Source organism: Chiloscyllium punctatum, chromosome 1 (genome assembly GCF_047496795.1).
Source record: "Chiloscyllium punctatum isolate Juve2018m chromosome 1, sChiPun1.3, whole genome shotgun sequence".
Classification (NCBI taxonomy): domain Eukaryota; kingdom Metazoa; phylum Chordata; class Chondrichthyes; order Orectolobiformes; family Hemiscylliidae; genus Chiloscyllium; species Chiloscyllium punctatum.
In genome coordinates, this window is record NC_092739.1 from 146,778,176 (window position 1) to 146,794,670 (window position 16,495).

Sequence of the window (16,495 nt, forward strand, 5' to 3'; positions counted from 1 at the left end):
AAGCTAGGAAATTTAAGATTTGGCCATCTTGGAAAATAATGACTCAGACATGGTATCATGACACTCGACATTCATTAATATTGGTGAATAAATAAATTCTTCCAATACAATCTGCAAAGCCATTTGACATGGGCACCTGAGAGTTAAATTTATTGCTGTGTTTGACTACCAATCTTTCTCTGAAAGTATTTTTCACAGAACATTAAAGAAGGCCATTTGGACATCATGTCTTTGCCAGTTCTTTGAAATCTATCCAATTAGTCTCACTACCCCACAGCTCTGCATTTTCATTTAAATTCCAAGTTTATATTGAGTGGTCTTTTGAAAGCTAATGTGGAATTTGCTTCTGTGAACCTTCAAAACCATCCACCTCACTGAGCTGAAATAAAGACTGTCTCCTTTCCCAATGTATCCTTTCCTGACACATCATCCCTACTTTCCCCAGCCTTCCTCCTGGAGTGGACAGTTTTGAAATCCTATGACTGCTATTGCTTGAAATTCTCTTGCTTGTCTTACCACAACTATTATTGGTCTTTTTGGCATTAATAGTCTAATACTGCATTCAAGTTTCTCAATACAACAAAAGCTATTAATTTATTCTCATCTAATCTGTTGTCTCTGGTCCTTTTCTATACATTTATCCTCATACTTAAGAACATACCTCACAACCTAAGAACAGACTTGTCCAGAGTAATAGCATTGCATAGTTAAAATCTTTCTTATTCAGCATGGGAATGGATGATGCTGATCAATAGAGAGCAAGTATCTATTTATAGAGAGTTATATTTACCTGTGGAATCCAGCATCAAACTTGGATCATGAACTTTCAAAGAATAAGTTTTAAAGAAATGCAGGTAGCCAGGAGGTGACTTTTATAACTCTAATTTGCAACAGTACATTAAAGCATGAATTAAAGTATAGAATAATGCAGGCTATGGGGTACTCAAGAGGAAATAATGGGAATCATCTTTTACCACTTCCCTTGAAGATGTAAAATTTGTTGGCGATCGGATCCTAGTACAAGCCCTGGAAGCTGTATTGAACATGTCAGCTTGCTGATTTGCTTACTGTCTTTTGCATGTCAGTTGAGTGCAGAATGTGCACTTGTGAAATGTGTTGTGCTGAGTGATGAATCTGCCTTTGGTAAGTTTAATCAACACACATAAAGCTAAAGCAGCATCCGCTCGAGTTGTTGTCTTCTTTTCACCAAAATCATCATTTTCAGACTTTTGTTCAGGCTCCTGCAGCTTTTGAGTGCTCACAACATTTTTCATAACTTTTGCATCATGAACCATATGTGTCACTTCAGCTCCCTTGACAGCCCATTCTTCCAGTTGATCTTCCGTAATTACACCGGCACCACTCCCCACCTCTTCCTCCGCTACATTGATGACTGCATTGGCGCCACCTCGTGCTCCCGCGAGGAGGTTGAGCAATTCATCAACTTCACCAACACATTCCACCCTGACCTTAAATTTACCTGGACCATCTCTGACACCTCGCTCCCCTTCCTGGACCTCTCCATCTCCATTAGTGACGACCGACTTGACACTGACATTTTTTACAAACCCACTGACTCCCATAGCTACCTGGATTACACCTCTTCCCACCCTATCTCTTGCAAAAATGCCATCCCGTATTCCCAATTTCTCCGCCTCCGCCATATCTGCTCCCAGGAGGACCAGTTCCACCATAGAGCACACCAGATGGCCTCCTTCTTTAGAGACCGCAATTTCCCTTCCCACGTGGTTAAAGAAGCCCTCCAACGCATCTTGTCCACATCCCGCACCTCGGCCCTCAGACCCCACCCCTCCAACCGTAACAAGGACAGAACGCCCCTGGTGCTCACCTTCCACCCTACAAACCTTCGCATAAACCAAATCATCCGCCGACATTTCCGCCACCTCCAAACAGACCCCACCACCAGGGATATATTTCCCTCCCCACGCCTTTCCGCCTTCCGCAAAGACCATTCCCTCCGCGACTACCTGGTCAGGTCCACACCCCCCTACCACCCACCCTCCCATTCTGGCACTTTCCCCTGCCACCGCAGGAACTGTAAAACCTGTGCCCACACCTCCTCCCTCACCTCTATCCAAGGCCCTAAAGGAGCCTTCCACATCCATCAAAGTTTTACCTGCACATCCACTAATATCATTTATTGTATCCGTTGCTCCCGATGTGGTCTCCTCTACATTGGGGAGACTGGGTACCTCCTAGCAGAGCGCTTTAGGGAACATTTCCTAATCACCCACACCAATCAACCAAACCGCCCCGTGGCCCAACATTTCAATTCCCCCTCCCACTCTGCCGAGGACATGGAGGTCCTGGGCCTCCTTCACCGCCGCTCCCTCACCACCAGACGCCTGGAAGAAGAACGTCTCATCTTCCGCCTCGGAACACTTCAACCCCAGGGCATCAATGTGGACTTCAACAGCTTCCTCATTTCCCCTTCCCCCACCTCATCCTAGTTTCAAACTTACAGTGCAGCACTGTCTCCTTGACTTGTCCGGACTTGTCCGACCTGCCTATCTCCTTTTCCACCTATCCACTCCATCCTCTCCTCCTTGACCTATCACCTTCATCTCCTCCCCCACTCACCCATTGTACTCTATGCTACTCTCTCCCCACCCCCACCCTCCTCTAGCTTATCTCTCCCTGCTTCAGGCTCACTGCCTTTATTCCTGATGAAGGGCTTTTGCCCGAAACGTCGATTTCGCTGCTCGTTGGATGCTGCCTGAACTGCTGTGCTCTTCCAGCACCACTAATCCAGTATATAGCCCATTCTTCCAGCTCAACAGTGCAAAGTTTGCTGACTGGATAAGACTATAAGACCATAAGACATAGGAGTGGAAGTAAGGCCATTCGGCCCATCGAGTCCACTCCGCCATTTAATCATGGCTGATGGGCATTTCAACCCCACTTACCCGCATTCTCCCCGTAGCCCTTAATTCCCCGAGACAACAAGAATCTATCAATCTCTGCCTTGAAGACATTTAGCGTCCCGGCCTCCACTGCACTCTGCGGCAATGAATTTCACAGGCCCACCACTCTCTGAAGAAATGTCTCCGCATTTGTGTTCTGAATTGACCCCCTCTAATTCTAAGGCTGTGTTCACGGGTCCTCGTCTCCTCACTTAACGGAAAAAATTTCCTTGCGTCCACCCTTTCCAAGCCATGTATTATCTTGTACGTCTCTATTAAGTCTCCCCTTAATCTTCTAAACTCCAATGAATACAATCCCAAGATCCTCAGCTGTTCCTCATATGTTAGACCTACCATTCCAGGGATCATCTGTGTGAATCTCCGCTGGACACGTTCCAGTGCCAGTATGTCCTTCCTGCGGTGTGGGGACCAAAACTGGACACAGTACTCCAAATGGGGCCTAACCAGAGTTTTATAAAGTCTCAGTAGCACAACGGTGCTTTTATATTCCAACCCTTTGAGATAAGTGACAACATTGCATTTGCTTTCTTAATCACAGACTCAACCTGCATGTTGACCTTTAGAGAATCCTCGACCAGCACTCCCAGATCCCTTTGTACTTTGGCTTTACGAATTTTCTCACCGTTTAGAAAGTAGTCTGTGCTTTTATTCTTTTTGCCAAAGTGATAATCCTTCGCCCTTTCCATAATTTCATAGGAGTAAGGCTGTGTTGAGGTCAGGAGTTTGGCAACTTTGGCGGATTCCAAACTGAGTGTCAGTGAGAAGGTTATTGTTGACTAAGTGTTGATGACACTACAGTCTGAGAGACTTAACATGGGTGAAAATGAGATCTCTTTGACTCAACACTATTTTGAAATGCCCTCACTAAGTTTGGGTTTCTCATTCAAGACCTTCACGCCCCACCCCTTCCATTCCCTGCAGAACATTGGATCTGTTGGAAATGGAGGTGGACTTCTGCAGTCAGGACCTGCCTCCCATTTTTAAAGGTCTCTGGATTTGGTCCAGCTCTGTGAAAATCCAGCCCTGAGTTTCTGACTCCCCTTCCCCTGCCCTGTGATCCTTCCACTGATAATTTAACATCTCTGCTCCCTTATTATTAACCACTCCATGAATTAAAATAGATCCTATCCATCAACCCCATCTTGGCCCCTCTTATTCTTCCATTCAATCTCCCCCTTGCTTTCCTTTCTACTGAAGGATACCGTGCCAGTCAAAGCAATGCTTCCTCATGGCTAAAGCTCTTCAGTCCTGGCAGCACCTCTGTTACCTGGACAGTGCCAGCAGATTCTTCCTGTAGTGCGTTAGACCAGAATTGTGTGCAGTACTACAGCTGAGCCCTGCCTAGTGTTCTGTACGGTTTTAGCATAATGTTTGTGCTGTTTCTATTCCAAATTGCAATTGAAAATGGAATGTACTTCATGTGATTTACATATTGACTTCTCCGGACTTGTGAAATAGTGAAACATTTTTGAGTTTTAACAAATGAGAAGTGATTGGAGATTTAACCTATGATTTGTAATGAGTTTTTGCTTCTATTAGCCAATGCAGGTTTTATTTGCTGGGGAGGCCACTCACAGAAAGTACTACTCAACTACACACGGTGCTTTGCTTTCTGGGGAGCGAGAAGCTGCACGTCTCATAGAAATGTATCAAGACCTCTACCAAGGCAAGGGCACAAGGTTTGATAACTAACAAACCATTTACCATCAAGACCTTGTATGGACTGGACGAAAAATGTGTTCAATGTACTATTTCTTAAAATGCAATATTATAATCTTGTTTAATAAGGGGTTAATAAGGTTTGAAATCATTTTAAAATGGGTTTATGTATGTACACATTCTGATAAAGCTTTGACCATGCAAATGTTTACACCCCAGTACTGTTTCAATTTTTAAATTAATGTACTTCTAACCTCATTTTGATTTTTTGTATCATAAGTGCCTTCTGCTGTTGTTCACTGTATAATAAAATGATGGGTGTAACAGAGCAGCAGGGACTGTCAGCAAACTTACCTGTGGAGCTGAATCTGTGACAAAGGCTCCAGGTTGAAGTTACCTGAAGGTGTTTTGCAAACTGCTGCTGTGAGTTTCGCTGTCTCTTGCTACTAGATACAACAGCCATTAAATAAAGCCCCACCTTTTATCAGTGGTTCAAGGATAGTGTGCTTGCTTCTGGTTTGGAAGGTTGAGTTCAAGCTAACAAACACAGTTTTAGAAGCTAACAAACATAGTTTAGGCTGTTACTCCTGTGCAGTGCTAAGCAATTTTGAAGGTTTCACCTTTTGGATAAGATGAGTTGCAAACAGCTATGAAAAGTCCTATGGCACGTCATTGAGAAACAGGAAACTAGGGAATTATAGACATACTCAAATTGGCAGATTGTTGCATGTATCTCTCATGGATATATACTGGGGCCATTTAATATATTTATAAATGACTTGGATGGAAGAGTAGACAGCAGTATATGCAAGTTTGTCGGTGATACCAAGTTAGGAGGCCCAGTAAATAATATACATGGGAGCAGAAAATTGCAAAATGACAGTAATAGATTAAATGAATGGCTAAAACTGGGGTGGTACATTTTTTAATCTAGGAAGTGAAGATCTTTCAGCTGGTACTTAAGGAAGATAACTCGTTGTGCTGTCTTGTGAGAAGCTACCGTCTGTGCTGGAGCACAGATTTAAAGTTGTGTGTACAAAACCACTAAAAGCTAATGGACAACGACAAAACTGAACTTGAAAAAAATAAAAGAATATTTGGCTTTATCCCAAGGAAGTGAATGTTACATGACAGTTATATAAAACTAGACACTGTTAAAGGTACAGCATTAACTCTGAGTACCTCACTTAGCAAGTCTTAGTGGGGTTGGAGTGTTACACTTCACCATAAAAGAACAAGTTTGGAGAGAGAGTGTTGCAGCCTAGGCTTGTATTCCTTCCAGTATAAAAGTTTAAGGGCTGATCTAATGGAGTTCTTTCATATGATTAATGGACCGGATTAAAAAAAAATGATGTCTTCTGATAGTGGAGTCCAGAACCAAGGGCAAAATCTTAAAGCAGAGCTAGACTTCTCAAGGCCTGTCAGGAAGGCCTTCTTCACATTAAAGTCATGAAGATCTAGAACTGTGTCCTCGAAGGAGCTGTTGAGTTTAAGCCAATTGAAAATTGATTTGAAATTGATCAAGATTTTTATTAGGTAGAACTATAAAGGAATAGGTAATCAAGATAAAGTTACAGATTAGTCAATGATGCCACGAAAAAATAATGCAATATCTATAAGGTGTGCTGGGACGCCCTGAAGTCATGAAAGAGAATCTACAAATGCCAGTTCTTTGTCTCTGTGAACCACTACTATTCTGTAACCTTTGAATATAAATACAGGGGAAAAGGGAGATTAATTGATGCATATCAACAACACAACCTGGGCTGGCAGTGTATTTCAAAGTATTAATTTCTTTCTCCATTGTATTTGGCCTGGAGCCAGCTGCCAAATCACTGTCACCATGTTTTGTGCCTTGGAGAGCTCAGTTCCACCCCTTGCATTGTGTTGGACGAGGCTGTGGGAAGCTATGTAGTCTATCAATGAATATCAGGGCAGAGGCTCAATTACATGTGTTCTCTTGCATTTTGCATTCTTCTTCCTCCAGATTGCTCCAACTCATGAAATCATTGACTATTTTTCACAGACATAAGCACATGGTAAATATGATTATGTACATACATCTAGCATATGGCTGGCAGTCCCTCTATCATCCATTCTAACTGTTGAAATAAACATTGATGTAATGTGGAAAGAAATAGATGGCGGCATGATCAATACCTTAAAACTTGTATCTTAAGTAATTCAATGACTGTCCACAATCCAGTGTTACTATGACCTGCTGGTCTACTTTTAATTTGACAATGTCATACTTTGCCTAATTCCTACGGTTTTGTTGCTATGTGTTTATGTTGCAATTATATTTTTCTTTAAAATGGAGAGAATATGGTAAACAAATGTGCTTAAAGATTGCTTAAAGATGTCGATCAGTCATGGAATTGGGCAGGCCAATGGCAAATGGAATTGTAACTTTTAAGAAATGTCAAATATTGCACACAAGTCCAAATACAATGGGGTCCAACAATTCAATAAATAAAACTGAATTACCACAGTTCCGTTTTATAATTTGTCTTTTTATTTAAAGTTCTTTTGATTGTGAAGATTACAAAGAACAACAATGCCCAGTTTGATGCATTGACATTGCTAAAACTAGATTCTTGTTCTCAGGTGGCAGGGTTTTTTTTGGGGTGGGGTGGGGGTGTAGGCATTGCTGAATGGGTCAGCATTTAGTACCCAAGAACTGTGTGATTAGCTCAGCAATTTCAGAGGACAGCTCAGAGTTAACCACACTACTGTGGGTCTGCAATGACGATTAGGCCAGACCAGATGAGGTTAGTGGATTTTCCTTCTGTAAAGGACACTGATGGGTTGTCACAACAATTGGCAATAGGTCATAATTAGATTAGGGGGTTCCAGATTTATCAATTGAATTCAAATTTTACGATGTCAACCCATGTTCCCAAAGCACTAGCCTGGATCTCTGAATAGAGGTAAAAATAATGACTGCAGATTCTGGAAAGCAAATACTGGATTAGTGGTGCTGGAAGAGCACAGCAGTTCAGGCAGCATCCAACGAGCAGCGAAATCGACGTTTCGGGCAAAATCCCTTCATCAGGAATAAAGGCAGTGAGCCTGAAGCGTGGAGAGAAAAGCTAGAGGAGGGTGGGGGTGGGGAGAGAGTAGCATAGAGTACAATGGGTGAGTGGGGGAGGGGATGAAGGTGATAGGTCAAGGAGGAGAGGGTGGAGTGAATAGGTGGAAAAGAAGATAGGCAGGTCGGACAAGTCAAGGAGACAGTAACTGAGCTGGAAGTTTGAAACTAGGATGAGGTGGGGGAAGGGGAAATGAGGAAGCTGTTGAAGTCCACATTGATGCCCTGGGGTTGAAGTGTTCCGAGGCGGAAGATGAGGCGTTCTTCCTCCAGGCGTCTGGTGGTGAGGGAGCGGCGGTGAAGGAGGCCCAGGACCTCCATGTCCTCAGCAGAGTGGGAGGGGGAGTTGAAATTTTGGGCCACGGGGCGGTTTGGTTGATTGGTGCGGGTGTCCCGGAGATGTTCCCTAAAGCGCTCTGCTAGGAGGCGCCCAGTCTCCCCAGTGTAGAGGAGACCGCATCGGGAGCAATGGACACAATAAATGATATTAGTGGATGTGCAGGTAAAATTTTGATGGATGTGGAAGGCTCCTTTAGGGCCTTGGATAGAGGTGAGGGAGGAGGTGTGGGCACAGGTTTTACAGTTCCTGCGGTGGCAGGGTAAAGTGCCAGGATTGGAGAGTGGGTTGTAGGGGGGTGTGGTCCTGACCAGGTAGTCACGGAGGGAACGGTCTTTGCGGAAGGCGGAAAGGGATGGGGAGGGAAATACATCCCTGGTGTATTTGGAAGTGGCGGAAATGTTGGCGAATGATTTGGTTTATGCGAAGTTTTGTAGGGTGGAAGGTGAGCACCAGGGGCGTTCTGTCCTTGTTACGGTTGGAGGGGTGGGGTTTGAGGGCAGAGGTGCGGGATGTGGACGAGATGCGTTGGAGGGCATCTTTAACCGCGTGGGAAGGGAAATTGCAGTCTCTAAAGAAGGAGGCCATCTGGTGTGCTCTATGGTGGAACTGGTCCTCCTGGGAGCAGATACGGCGGAGGCGGAGAAATTGGGAATACGGGATGGCATTTTTGCAAGAGATAGGGTGGGAAGAGGTGTAATCCAGGTAGCTGTGGGAGTTGGTGGGTTTGTAAAAACAGTCAGTGTCAAGTCGGTCGTCATTAATGGAGATGGAGAGGTCCAGGAAGGGGAGCGAGGTGTCAGAGATGGTCCAGGTAAATTTATGGTCAGGGTAGAATGTGTTGGTGAAGTTGATGAATTGCTCAACCTCCTCGCAGGAGCACGAGGTGGCGCCAATGCAGTCATCAATGTAGCGGAGGAAGAGGTGGGGAGTGGTGCTGGTGTAATTATGGAAGATCAACTGTTCTACATAGCCAACAAAGAGACAGGCATAGCTGGGGCCCATACATGTGCCCATGGCTACACCTTTGGTCTGGAGGAAGTGGGAGGATTCAAAGGTGAAATTGTTAAGGGTGAGGACCAGTTCGGCCAAACGAATGAGAGTGTCAGTGGAAAGGTACTGTTGGGGACGTCTGGAGAGGAAAAAACGGAGGGCTTGTAGGCCCTGGTCATGGCGGATGGAGATGTAGAGGGATTGGATATCCATAGTGAAGATGAGGCATTAGGGGCCGGGGAAACGGAAGTCTTGGAGGAGGTGGAGGGCGTGGGTGTCTCGAACGTATGTGGGGAGTTCCTGGACTAGGGGGGATAGGACAGTGTCGAGGTAGGTAGAGATGAGTTCAGTGGGGCAGGAGCATGCTGAGACAATGGATCGGCCAGGGTGGTCAGGCTTGTGGATCTTGGGAAGGAGGTAGAACCGGGCAGTGCGGGGTTCCTGGACTATGAGGTTGGAAGCTGTGGGTGGGAGGTCTCCTGAGGTGATGAGGTTCTGTATGGTCTGGGAGATGATGGTTTGGTGATGGGGGGTGGGGTCATGGTCGAGGGGGCAGTAGGAAGAGGTGTCCTCGAGTTGGACAATACCATAATGTCAGTGTCACCCCTGGAGAAGGTGGGTGCCTGGGGAGGTGCCTTCTGGAACTATTGCAGTGATTGGGGTAAGGAAGGAGGTTCTAGCATTTTAATACAGCTACAGTGAAAGAACTAGTGACATACTTCCAACTCAGGATGATGTGTGACTTGGAAAGGTGCTTACATAAGGTGGTCTTCATATATATCTGTTGTCCTTTTCCTTCTAGGTTATAAAACAAGGCAAAATAGATAATTTTAATGAACCTGTTCAGATATGACACATTTCTGGAGCAGGTGGAACTTCAACTTGGGTCTTTTCGTCCAAAGATAGAGACATGACGACTGGATCACAACAAAGTAATCTAAGTACACCAGTATATCGGCTAGTTCATGCCAATTTGTGTGATTCATGTCTGTTACTGTTCAAAAGTGTTCAGATTTCCTGGGATACTATCAATTCACTTCTTTATTCACTGATCCATCTGAGAGTCTGTCTGATATATTTGGGACATTCTCGTAATGGGGAAAAGACTGGGGTAGTGAAGATCCAAGGCTCAAATCTAGAAGCAAAAGCAGGGAAATCACTGAAGAGAAAAGGTCACTGGACCTGAAACATTAAAACTCTGCTTTCTCTGCACTGATGCTGCCAGACATGCTGAGTTTCTCTAGCTATTTTTGTTTTGTTTCTGATTTCCAATATCTACACTTCTTTGGTTTTACTTTCTCAAAATTATACCAAGGCTGAAAGAGAGAGGGTACTTTAGAAATGACAGACCAAAATGAAGTCTATCAAATAAGACTATATACAGTTTTTTTCTGTTGTTGCATTCTTGTTAGTAGTACTGTTCCCATACAACAGTCTTCTAAATTAGCATTCCACATTCTGGGAAGACAACTCCCTAGTGCCATTATTAATGAACAACTCTAACCCTACACATTTCTTTCTTCATTCATTTTCAGGTTGTGGCTATTGCTGACAAGGCGAATATTTAGTATTGTTCATCTAATGGTGTGACATGGTGACTCAGTGGTTAGCACTGCTGTCTCATGGCGCCAGGGACCTGAGTTTGATTCCAGTCTCTCTGTGTGGAATTTGCACTTTTTCCCAGTGTCTGCATGGGTTTCTGCTGGGTGCTATGGTTTCCTCCCACGTTACAAAAAATGTGGATTAGGGAAATGCAAGGATAGGGTAGGTCTGGGTGGAATATTCTTTCGAGCATTTGTGTGGACTTGATGGGCTGAATAGCCTGCTTTCACATGGTAGAGATTCAGTGTTGTTACAACTAAGTGATATGCAGACTCCTTTGAAGAATCAATGTAGTGTAGGTGGTATAGGGCAGATTGGATAAAGATGACAACCTTAATGCAAAATGATGAAATTACTCCAATAACATAGAACAAAAGGCAAGCAAACAGCTAAGACAACATGGATGGAGTTACAAATTAGAAAAGGATCTGCACACAACCCAGATGATTGATAGATTACTCGGCAACCATGAGTTTTTAGAAGATTATTCCATAGGATATAGTTTATCAATGGGCTACGGGGTGGTTGGGTTGGTTGGTCCGGGTGTCCCAGAGGTTAAAAGGAGTTTGCACATTCTCCCCGTGTCTGCGTGGGTTTCCTCCGGGTGCTCCGGTTTCCTCCCACAGTCCAAAGATGTGCAGGTCAGGTGAATTGGCCATGCTAAATTGCCCGTAGTGTTCGGTAAGGGGTAGATGTAGGGGTATGGGTGGGTTGCGCTTCGGCGGGGCGGTGTGGACTTGTTGGACCGAAGGGCCTGTTTCCACACTGTAAGTAAGTAATCTAATCAACTCTGTCATTTACTGTCGATCACTAATTGTCCTTGCAAAGGTGGTGTTGAATCACCTTGTTAGACTATTGTAGTTTATGTGGTGGTGTATCCTGTGGTCCTCGAAGATGGGCAAGTCCAGGACTTTGACCCAATAATGTGAAGGGAATAGTGGGACTTGGACTGAAACTTGCCCATGGAGATGATCCTATGCCTGTGGTGACAGCACTCCAAATGAACAATCATTCAGGTTTGCAAATCTGGCTGGCTCCCACAGGCAGACAGTGTTCTCTCTTTCAAACCAACACCCCTAGACCTCGGAGGATTCCTTACCAGCAAACGTTTTAATAACATGCAATTGATTCAATGTCTTTAGCACGTAGCTGGTGTGCAACAAGGAAACTACAGATCAGTTCACGCTGCCATGCAGCAGATTCCCAAGGAGCTCCATGATGCTGTCATTCTTCCACATTCCAAACTGCTGGATGGAGCTGGAGCAGCCTCCAGGAATGGGAAACATAAGATACTCACCTTAAACTTAGCTGAAGATACCCAAGGAAGCATAAAAGTGTATACACTACTGATAGCCATTCGTATGTATGTGTACACAGATACGCTCAGCCTTGGTAGATTACACAGTACCTTTCCATACCGGGATCATTCTCAGCATGCAATGATCGTTATGGAGACAACTAACTTTTCCAAAGAAATGATTAGATTACTTAAAGCGTGGAAACGGGCCCTTTGGCCCAACAAGTCCACACCGACCTGCCAAAGCACAACCCACCCAGACCCATTCCCCTACACCTAACACCATTGGCATGGCCAATTCACCTAACCTGCACATTTTTGGACTGTGGGAGGTAACCAGAGCACTCAGAGGAAACCACACAGACACGGGGAGAATGTGCAAACTCCACACAGAGAGTCGCCTGAGGCGGGAATTGAACCCAGGTCTCTGGCGCTGTGAGGCAGCAGTGCTAACCACTGTGCCACCATGCTGAACTTTCAGTTAGCAACAGGAAACGTAATGCAACCAAATTCATGTTTATGATATTTTGTTTATTCGTTCACAGGTGTGGTGTCACTGGTTAGGCCAGTATTTGTTTCCCATCCTAAATGCAAGGCCCCTTCATAGAACCCCTACAGTATGGAAGCAGTCCATTTGGTCCATCGAGCTCAATCGAACTAACCTGCACATCTTTGGATATGCAGACCCAGAAAGAATATGCAAATTCCACACAGACTGTCACCTGAGGGTAGAATCAAACCCAAGTCCCTGGCACTGTGAGGTAGCAGTGCTAACTACTGGGCCACAGTGCCACTCCTTCAGAGTCAGTCATATTGCTGTGCATCTGGAGTCACTTGTAGACCAGTAGGTTTAATGCACTAAAGGGCATTAATAAACCAGATGGGTTTTTTTAAACAGTCTGCGATAGCTATGTCACTTGTTGTTCAATTTCAATTCCCTCTGCTGCTGTGGTGGGATTTGAACACACACCCTGAAGCATTTAGTCTGGGACTCTACAGGCCCAGTCCAGTGACATTACCACTACTACCTCTCCTGTTTGTATCAGAAAGCTAAAAACATTATCTTTGTTGGCAACTTTTTGCTTTAAGCTATGGATTGAAACACCCCCTTTTTATTTTTAGGATAACTAAAAAATGTCACAATTTGGATATCGAAGTCATTGTTCTCCAAGATATTAAAAATCACACAACACCAGGTTATAGTCCAACAGGTTTATTTGGAAGCACTAGCTTTCAAGGTGCTGCCTCTTCATCAGGATCTCCAAGAAGACATTAACTTTCCCTAGCCAAAATGATCATTAGCTCCCAAATGTTTACTTCTGTACTTATCCTGTATCAGCCTGGTAACTCTCAGAACTGTCCTTCACAATGACAATCCATTTATAATGCACAGCTTCATCATACTGAGATGCTACATGTTCTTCTTTCTGACAATAATCTATTCAATTAGATGCTTTAAAGTAAAACACCACCACTAAACACATCTTCCCCTCACTCCTATCTACATTTCACAGGGATCGTTCCCTCCAGAATACCGTCGTCCATTCCACAACCACCAACAGTATCCCCCCTCTTAATGGCACTGTCCCATGTAACCGCAGAAGGTGCAACACCTTCCCCTTCACCTCCTCCCCACTCACCATCCAAGGGCCTAAACAGTCTTTCCAGGTGAAGCAGCATTTCACTTGTACCTCCTCCAATCTTGTGTATTGTAGTCACTCCACCCAATGTGGCCTACTCTACATTGGAGAGACCAAATGCAGGCTGAGTGATCACTTTGCGGAACACCTCCGATCTATGCACAAGCAGGACCCCAACTTTCCCGTAGCCAGTCATTTTAACACACTGTCCTGCTCACATGCTGACATGTCCATCATTGTCATGCTGCAGTGTAAAACTGGAGGACCAAAGTCTCATCTTCAGACTAGACACTTTACAGCTTTCGGGACGTAATGTTGAGTTCAACAACTTCACATTGTGAACAAACTCCTCTTCCTTCCCTTTCTTTTAGGTTGGTACATTCTGTTATTATGTCCTCTGTGCCCTTCCCCCATTCAGTGGACTGTCTGTCCTATCCACGCTGTCAAATGCCACCATTGTTCTGCCATTCTCACATTCTGATCACTTCAACTGAACTAGCAACATCTTTTCTTCACTAGCCACTGCGCCCTCCACCTCCCCTCCCCCCAAATGATAGAGTAAATGCTGTCCCATCCACATTTTACTTCAGCTCTGATGAAACCATCTCGACATGATACGTTAGCTTGCTCGCTGTCCTTGCATGCTGTCTGACTCACTGTCATCTCCAGCAGTTGTTGTTTCCTGTGTTCAATACACTGACCAATAAAGGCAAGTATACCAAAAGCCTTCTTCTCTATCCTGTCTACTTGTGACTCCACTTTAAAGGAACTATGAACCTGCATCTCAAGGTCTTTTTGTTCAGTGACTCCCTCGGCCCTTACTATTAAGTGTATAAGTCCTGCCTTGCCCTGCCAGTTGAGATGGCTGGGATGACTCTGGATGACCTTAATGTCATAAGCACCCGACCATACATAATGTTCCACAACACTTTGTCTTTAGAATCTTGCAAATTCATCTTGAAGTTTTCTGACCACTTTGGCAAACCAGTCTTTGCCATTAAGAATTGATGGATCCTGACACACTGGCGTGGATGTACTGTAGGCACCCTCATTTGGTTTGAACCATCTGTCAAGAATTTTTGTGGTAATGGGAGACATAGACTGCCAGACAGAACCAAAGAAAAGTAGCTTGCTCTCTCTCCATGGATGCTGCCTGACCCACTGTGATCACCAGCATTTTACTCTTTTCAATCTAAACAGTAGGAAGGTCATCTCTTACACTCCTGACCTGTCTCCACCCAGAACCCTGTTTGACACAGAGTCAGATACAAGAGACATAATGATGCCAATTTCCTGGTGCTAGAAAGTTAGGGGAAAATGTGTTGGCCTGCTTGTTTTGTTTCTGGCTTGCTTGCTGTCATGAAATTCAGAAGTGTGGTGTTATTTATGATCTGCCTACAGAATTATACATGCAATAATTTGTAATCCCTCCCCCACCACATTTGGCACTGTTAACTGCTGTTTTCCATCCTCACACCAAACAGTTGCACTTCCCCAAAATTTATTTGGTGTAAAAGGTTTGTCTGACAGTCATCATTTATGCCAATTGCAATCGCTAACAATGAGTAATATTGAACCCAACAATTGTCCCCTGCTGTGCACAGCACTTTAATTCCAATTATCACATCAGGTGATGACGGGTCCCAGACAGAGGAGCCGGAAGATTGTCATTAAAATAATGCAGAGAGGAGATATGAATGCATTGAGCATTTTGTTAATAACTATAATTTCTGCAGCAAGGTTTTAACTTGTGCCAAGAACCATTTCGACCAGAGTTCATGAGTACTTGATGTTCAGTGCTAAAAAAAGTAGCAGTACTGTATAAATACATGCTGATTTCCTAATTACTGCCTGGCACGTACAGATTTGAATGATGCATGAAGTGATTACTGTCATTTCATGTAAGTGAGGGTTACAGTGCCCTAATTGTTAACGTCCTGCACCTTTTATGTTTTATGCATGTTTTTGTAAAATGGCACGCAAATCTTGGGGGATTTGAATTTTAGAAGCACCAGTTCTTTTTGGGGCTAAGCAGGTAGCAGCCTAGGTGAATGGCCTCAGATGTATTGGCTCCAGTTTTCTTTTCAGATGCTGTTCCCTGAATCGACAATGTGCAGCATTGTTACCTTACATGCCTGGAGCAAGTGGGATTTAAACTTAGGGCTGCCGGGTTCCAGGTGCGCCACAAGAGCCCCTCTAGTATTCTGACTCAACTTCCTCAAATACGTCTACGATAACCTTCCAGAGCAGGTTGGTCCTGAACCTGGACCTTCCAGCCCAGAGCAGCGACTCTAATACAATGCCACAAGGGCTCAGCACCAATCATCTTTTTGTGCATGTGAACTTTGAGATGAAAATCAACGATCGATGGGGAAGGCCACTCAGCTTGGTCTACCATTCTTCCTAACAAAGTTGCATCTTAACTGATGCCAGGGATTTGACCTCTGGTGGCTTACTCATAAACCTATTTTTTACATGACACATTCATTGAGGAGAGTTTAACCATCTCTCAGCTGGACGGGAGGGAGGCAGCACAGTCAGCTCTGCTGTAGTGCGGGAGCCCATTCTCATGCAATCCTGTGTTATAAGAAAATCACATAGTAGCAGCACCCTTTAAACCAATGGGGCCGGAACTGCCTAGTAACCAATACATGCTTTAAAAGTTTGTGCTAGAGAAGCCTAATTCATCAACTGCGTTATAGCTAATTCGCATTAACGAAACACACCTTATAGCAGAATAACCTGTAGTCAAATTACAGGAAGAGGGAGAGCTGATGGCTGAATAGTATGTTCGTTGGACTGTTAATCCAGCAACCCAGGTACAATCCTGGGGGCTTGGCTCCAAATCCTGACTTGATGGCTAGTGGACTTTGAATTCAATAAAAATCTGGTATTCAAAGTCTAACAATGACCAGGAATCCATTGCTGATT

At 44.3% G+C, this 16,495-nt stretch overlaps 1 protein-coding gene across 4 annotated transcripts in view; it reads left to right on the plus strand.

The window, feature by feature from the left end:
- The window catches only part of smox (spermine oxidase), a 48,244-nt gene extending 41,149 nt beyond the window's left edge, over positions 1 to 7,095 (plus strand). For all 4 annotated transcript variants that reach the window (XM_072576830.1, XM_072576861.1, XM_072576840.1 and 1 more), the window contains exon 7: positions 4,485 to 7,095. In XM_072576830.1, the coding sequence (XP_072432931.1) occupies positions 4,485 to 4,637 (153 nt within the window). In that variant the 3' untranslated portion in view covers positions 4,638 to 7,095. The remainder of the gene's footprint in view (positions 1 to 4,484) is intronic.
- Positions 7,096 to 16,495: the final 9,400 nt, after the last annotated feature.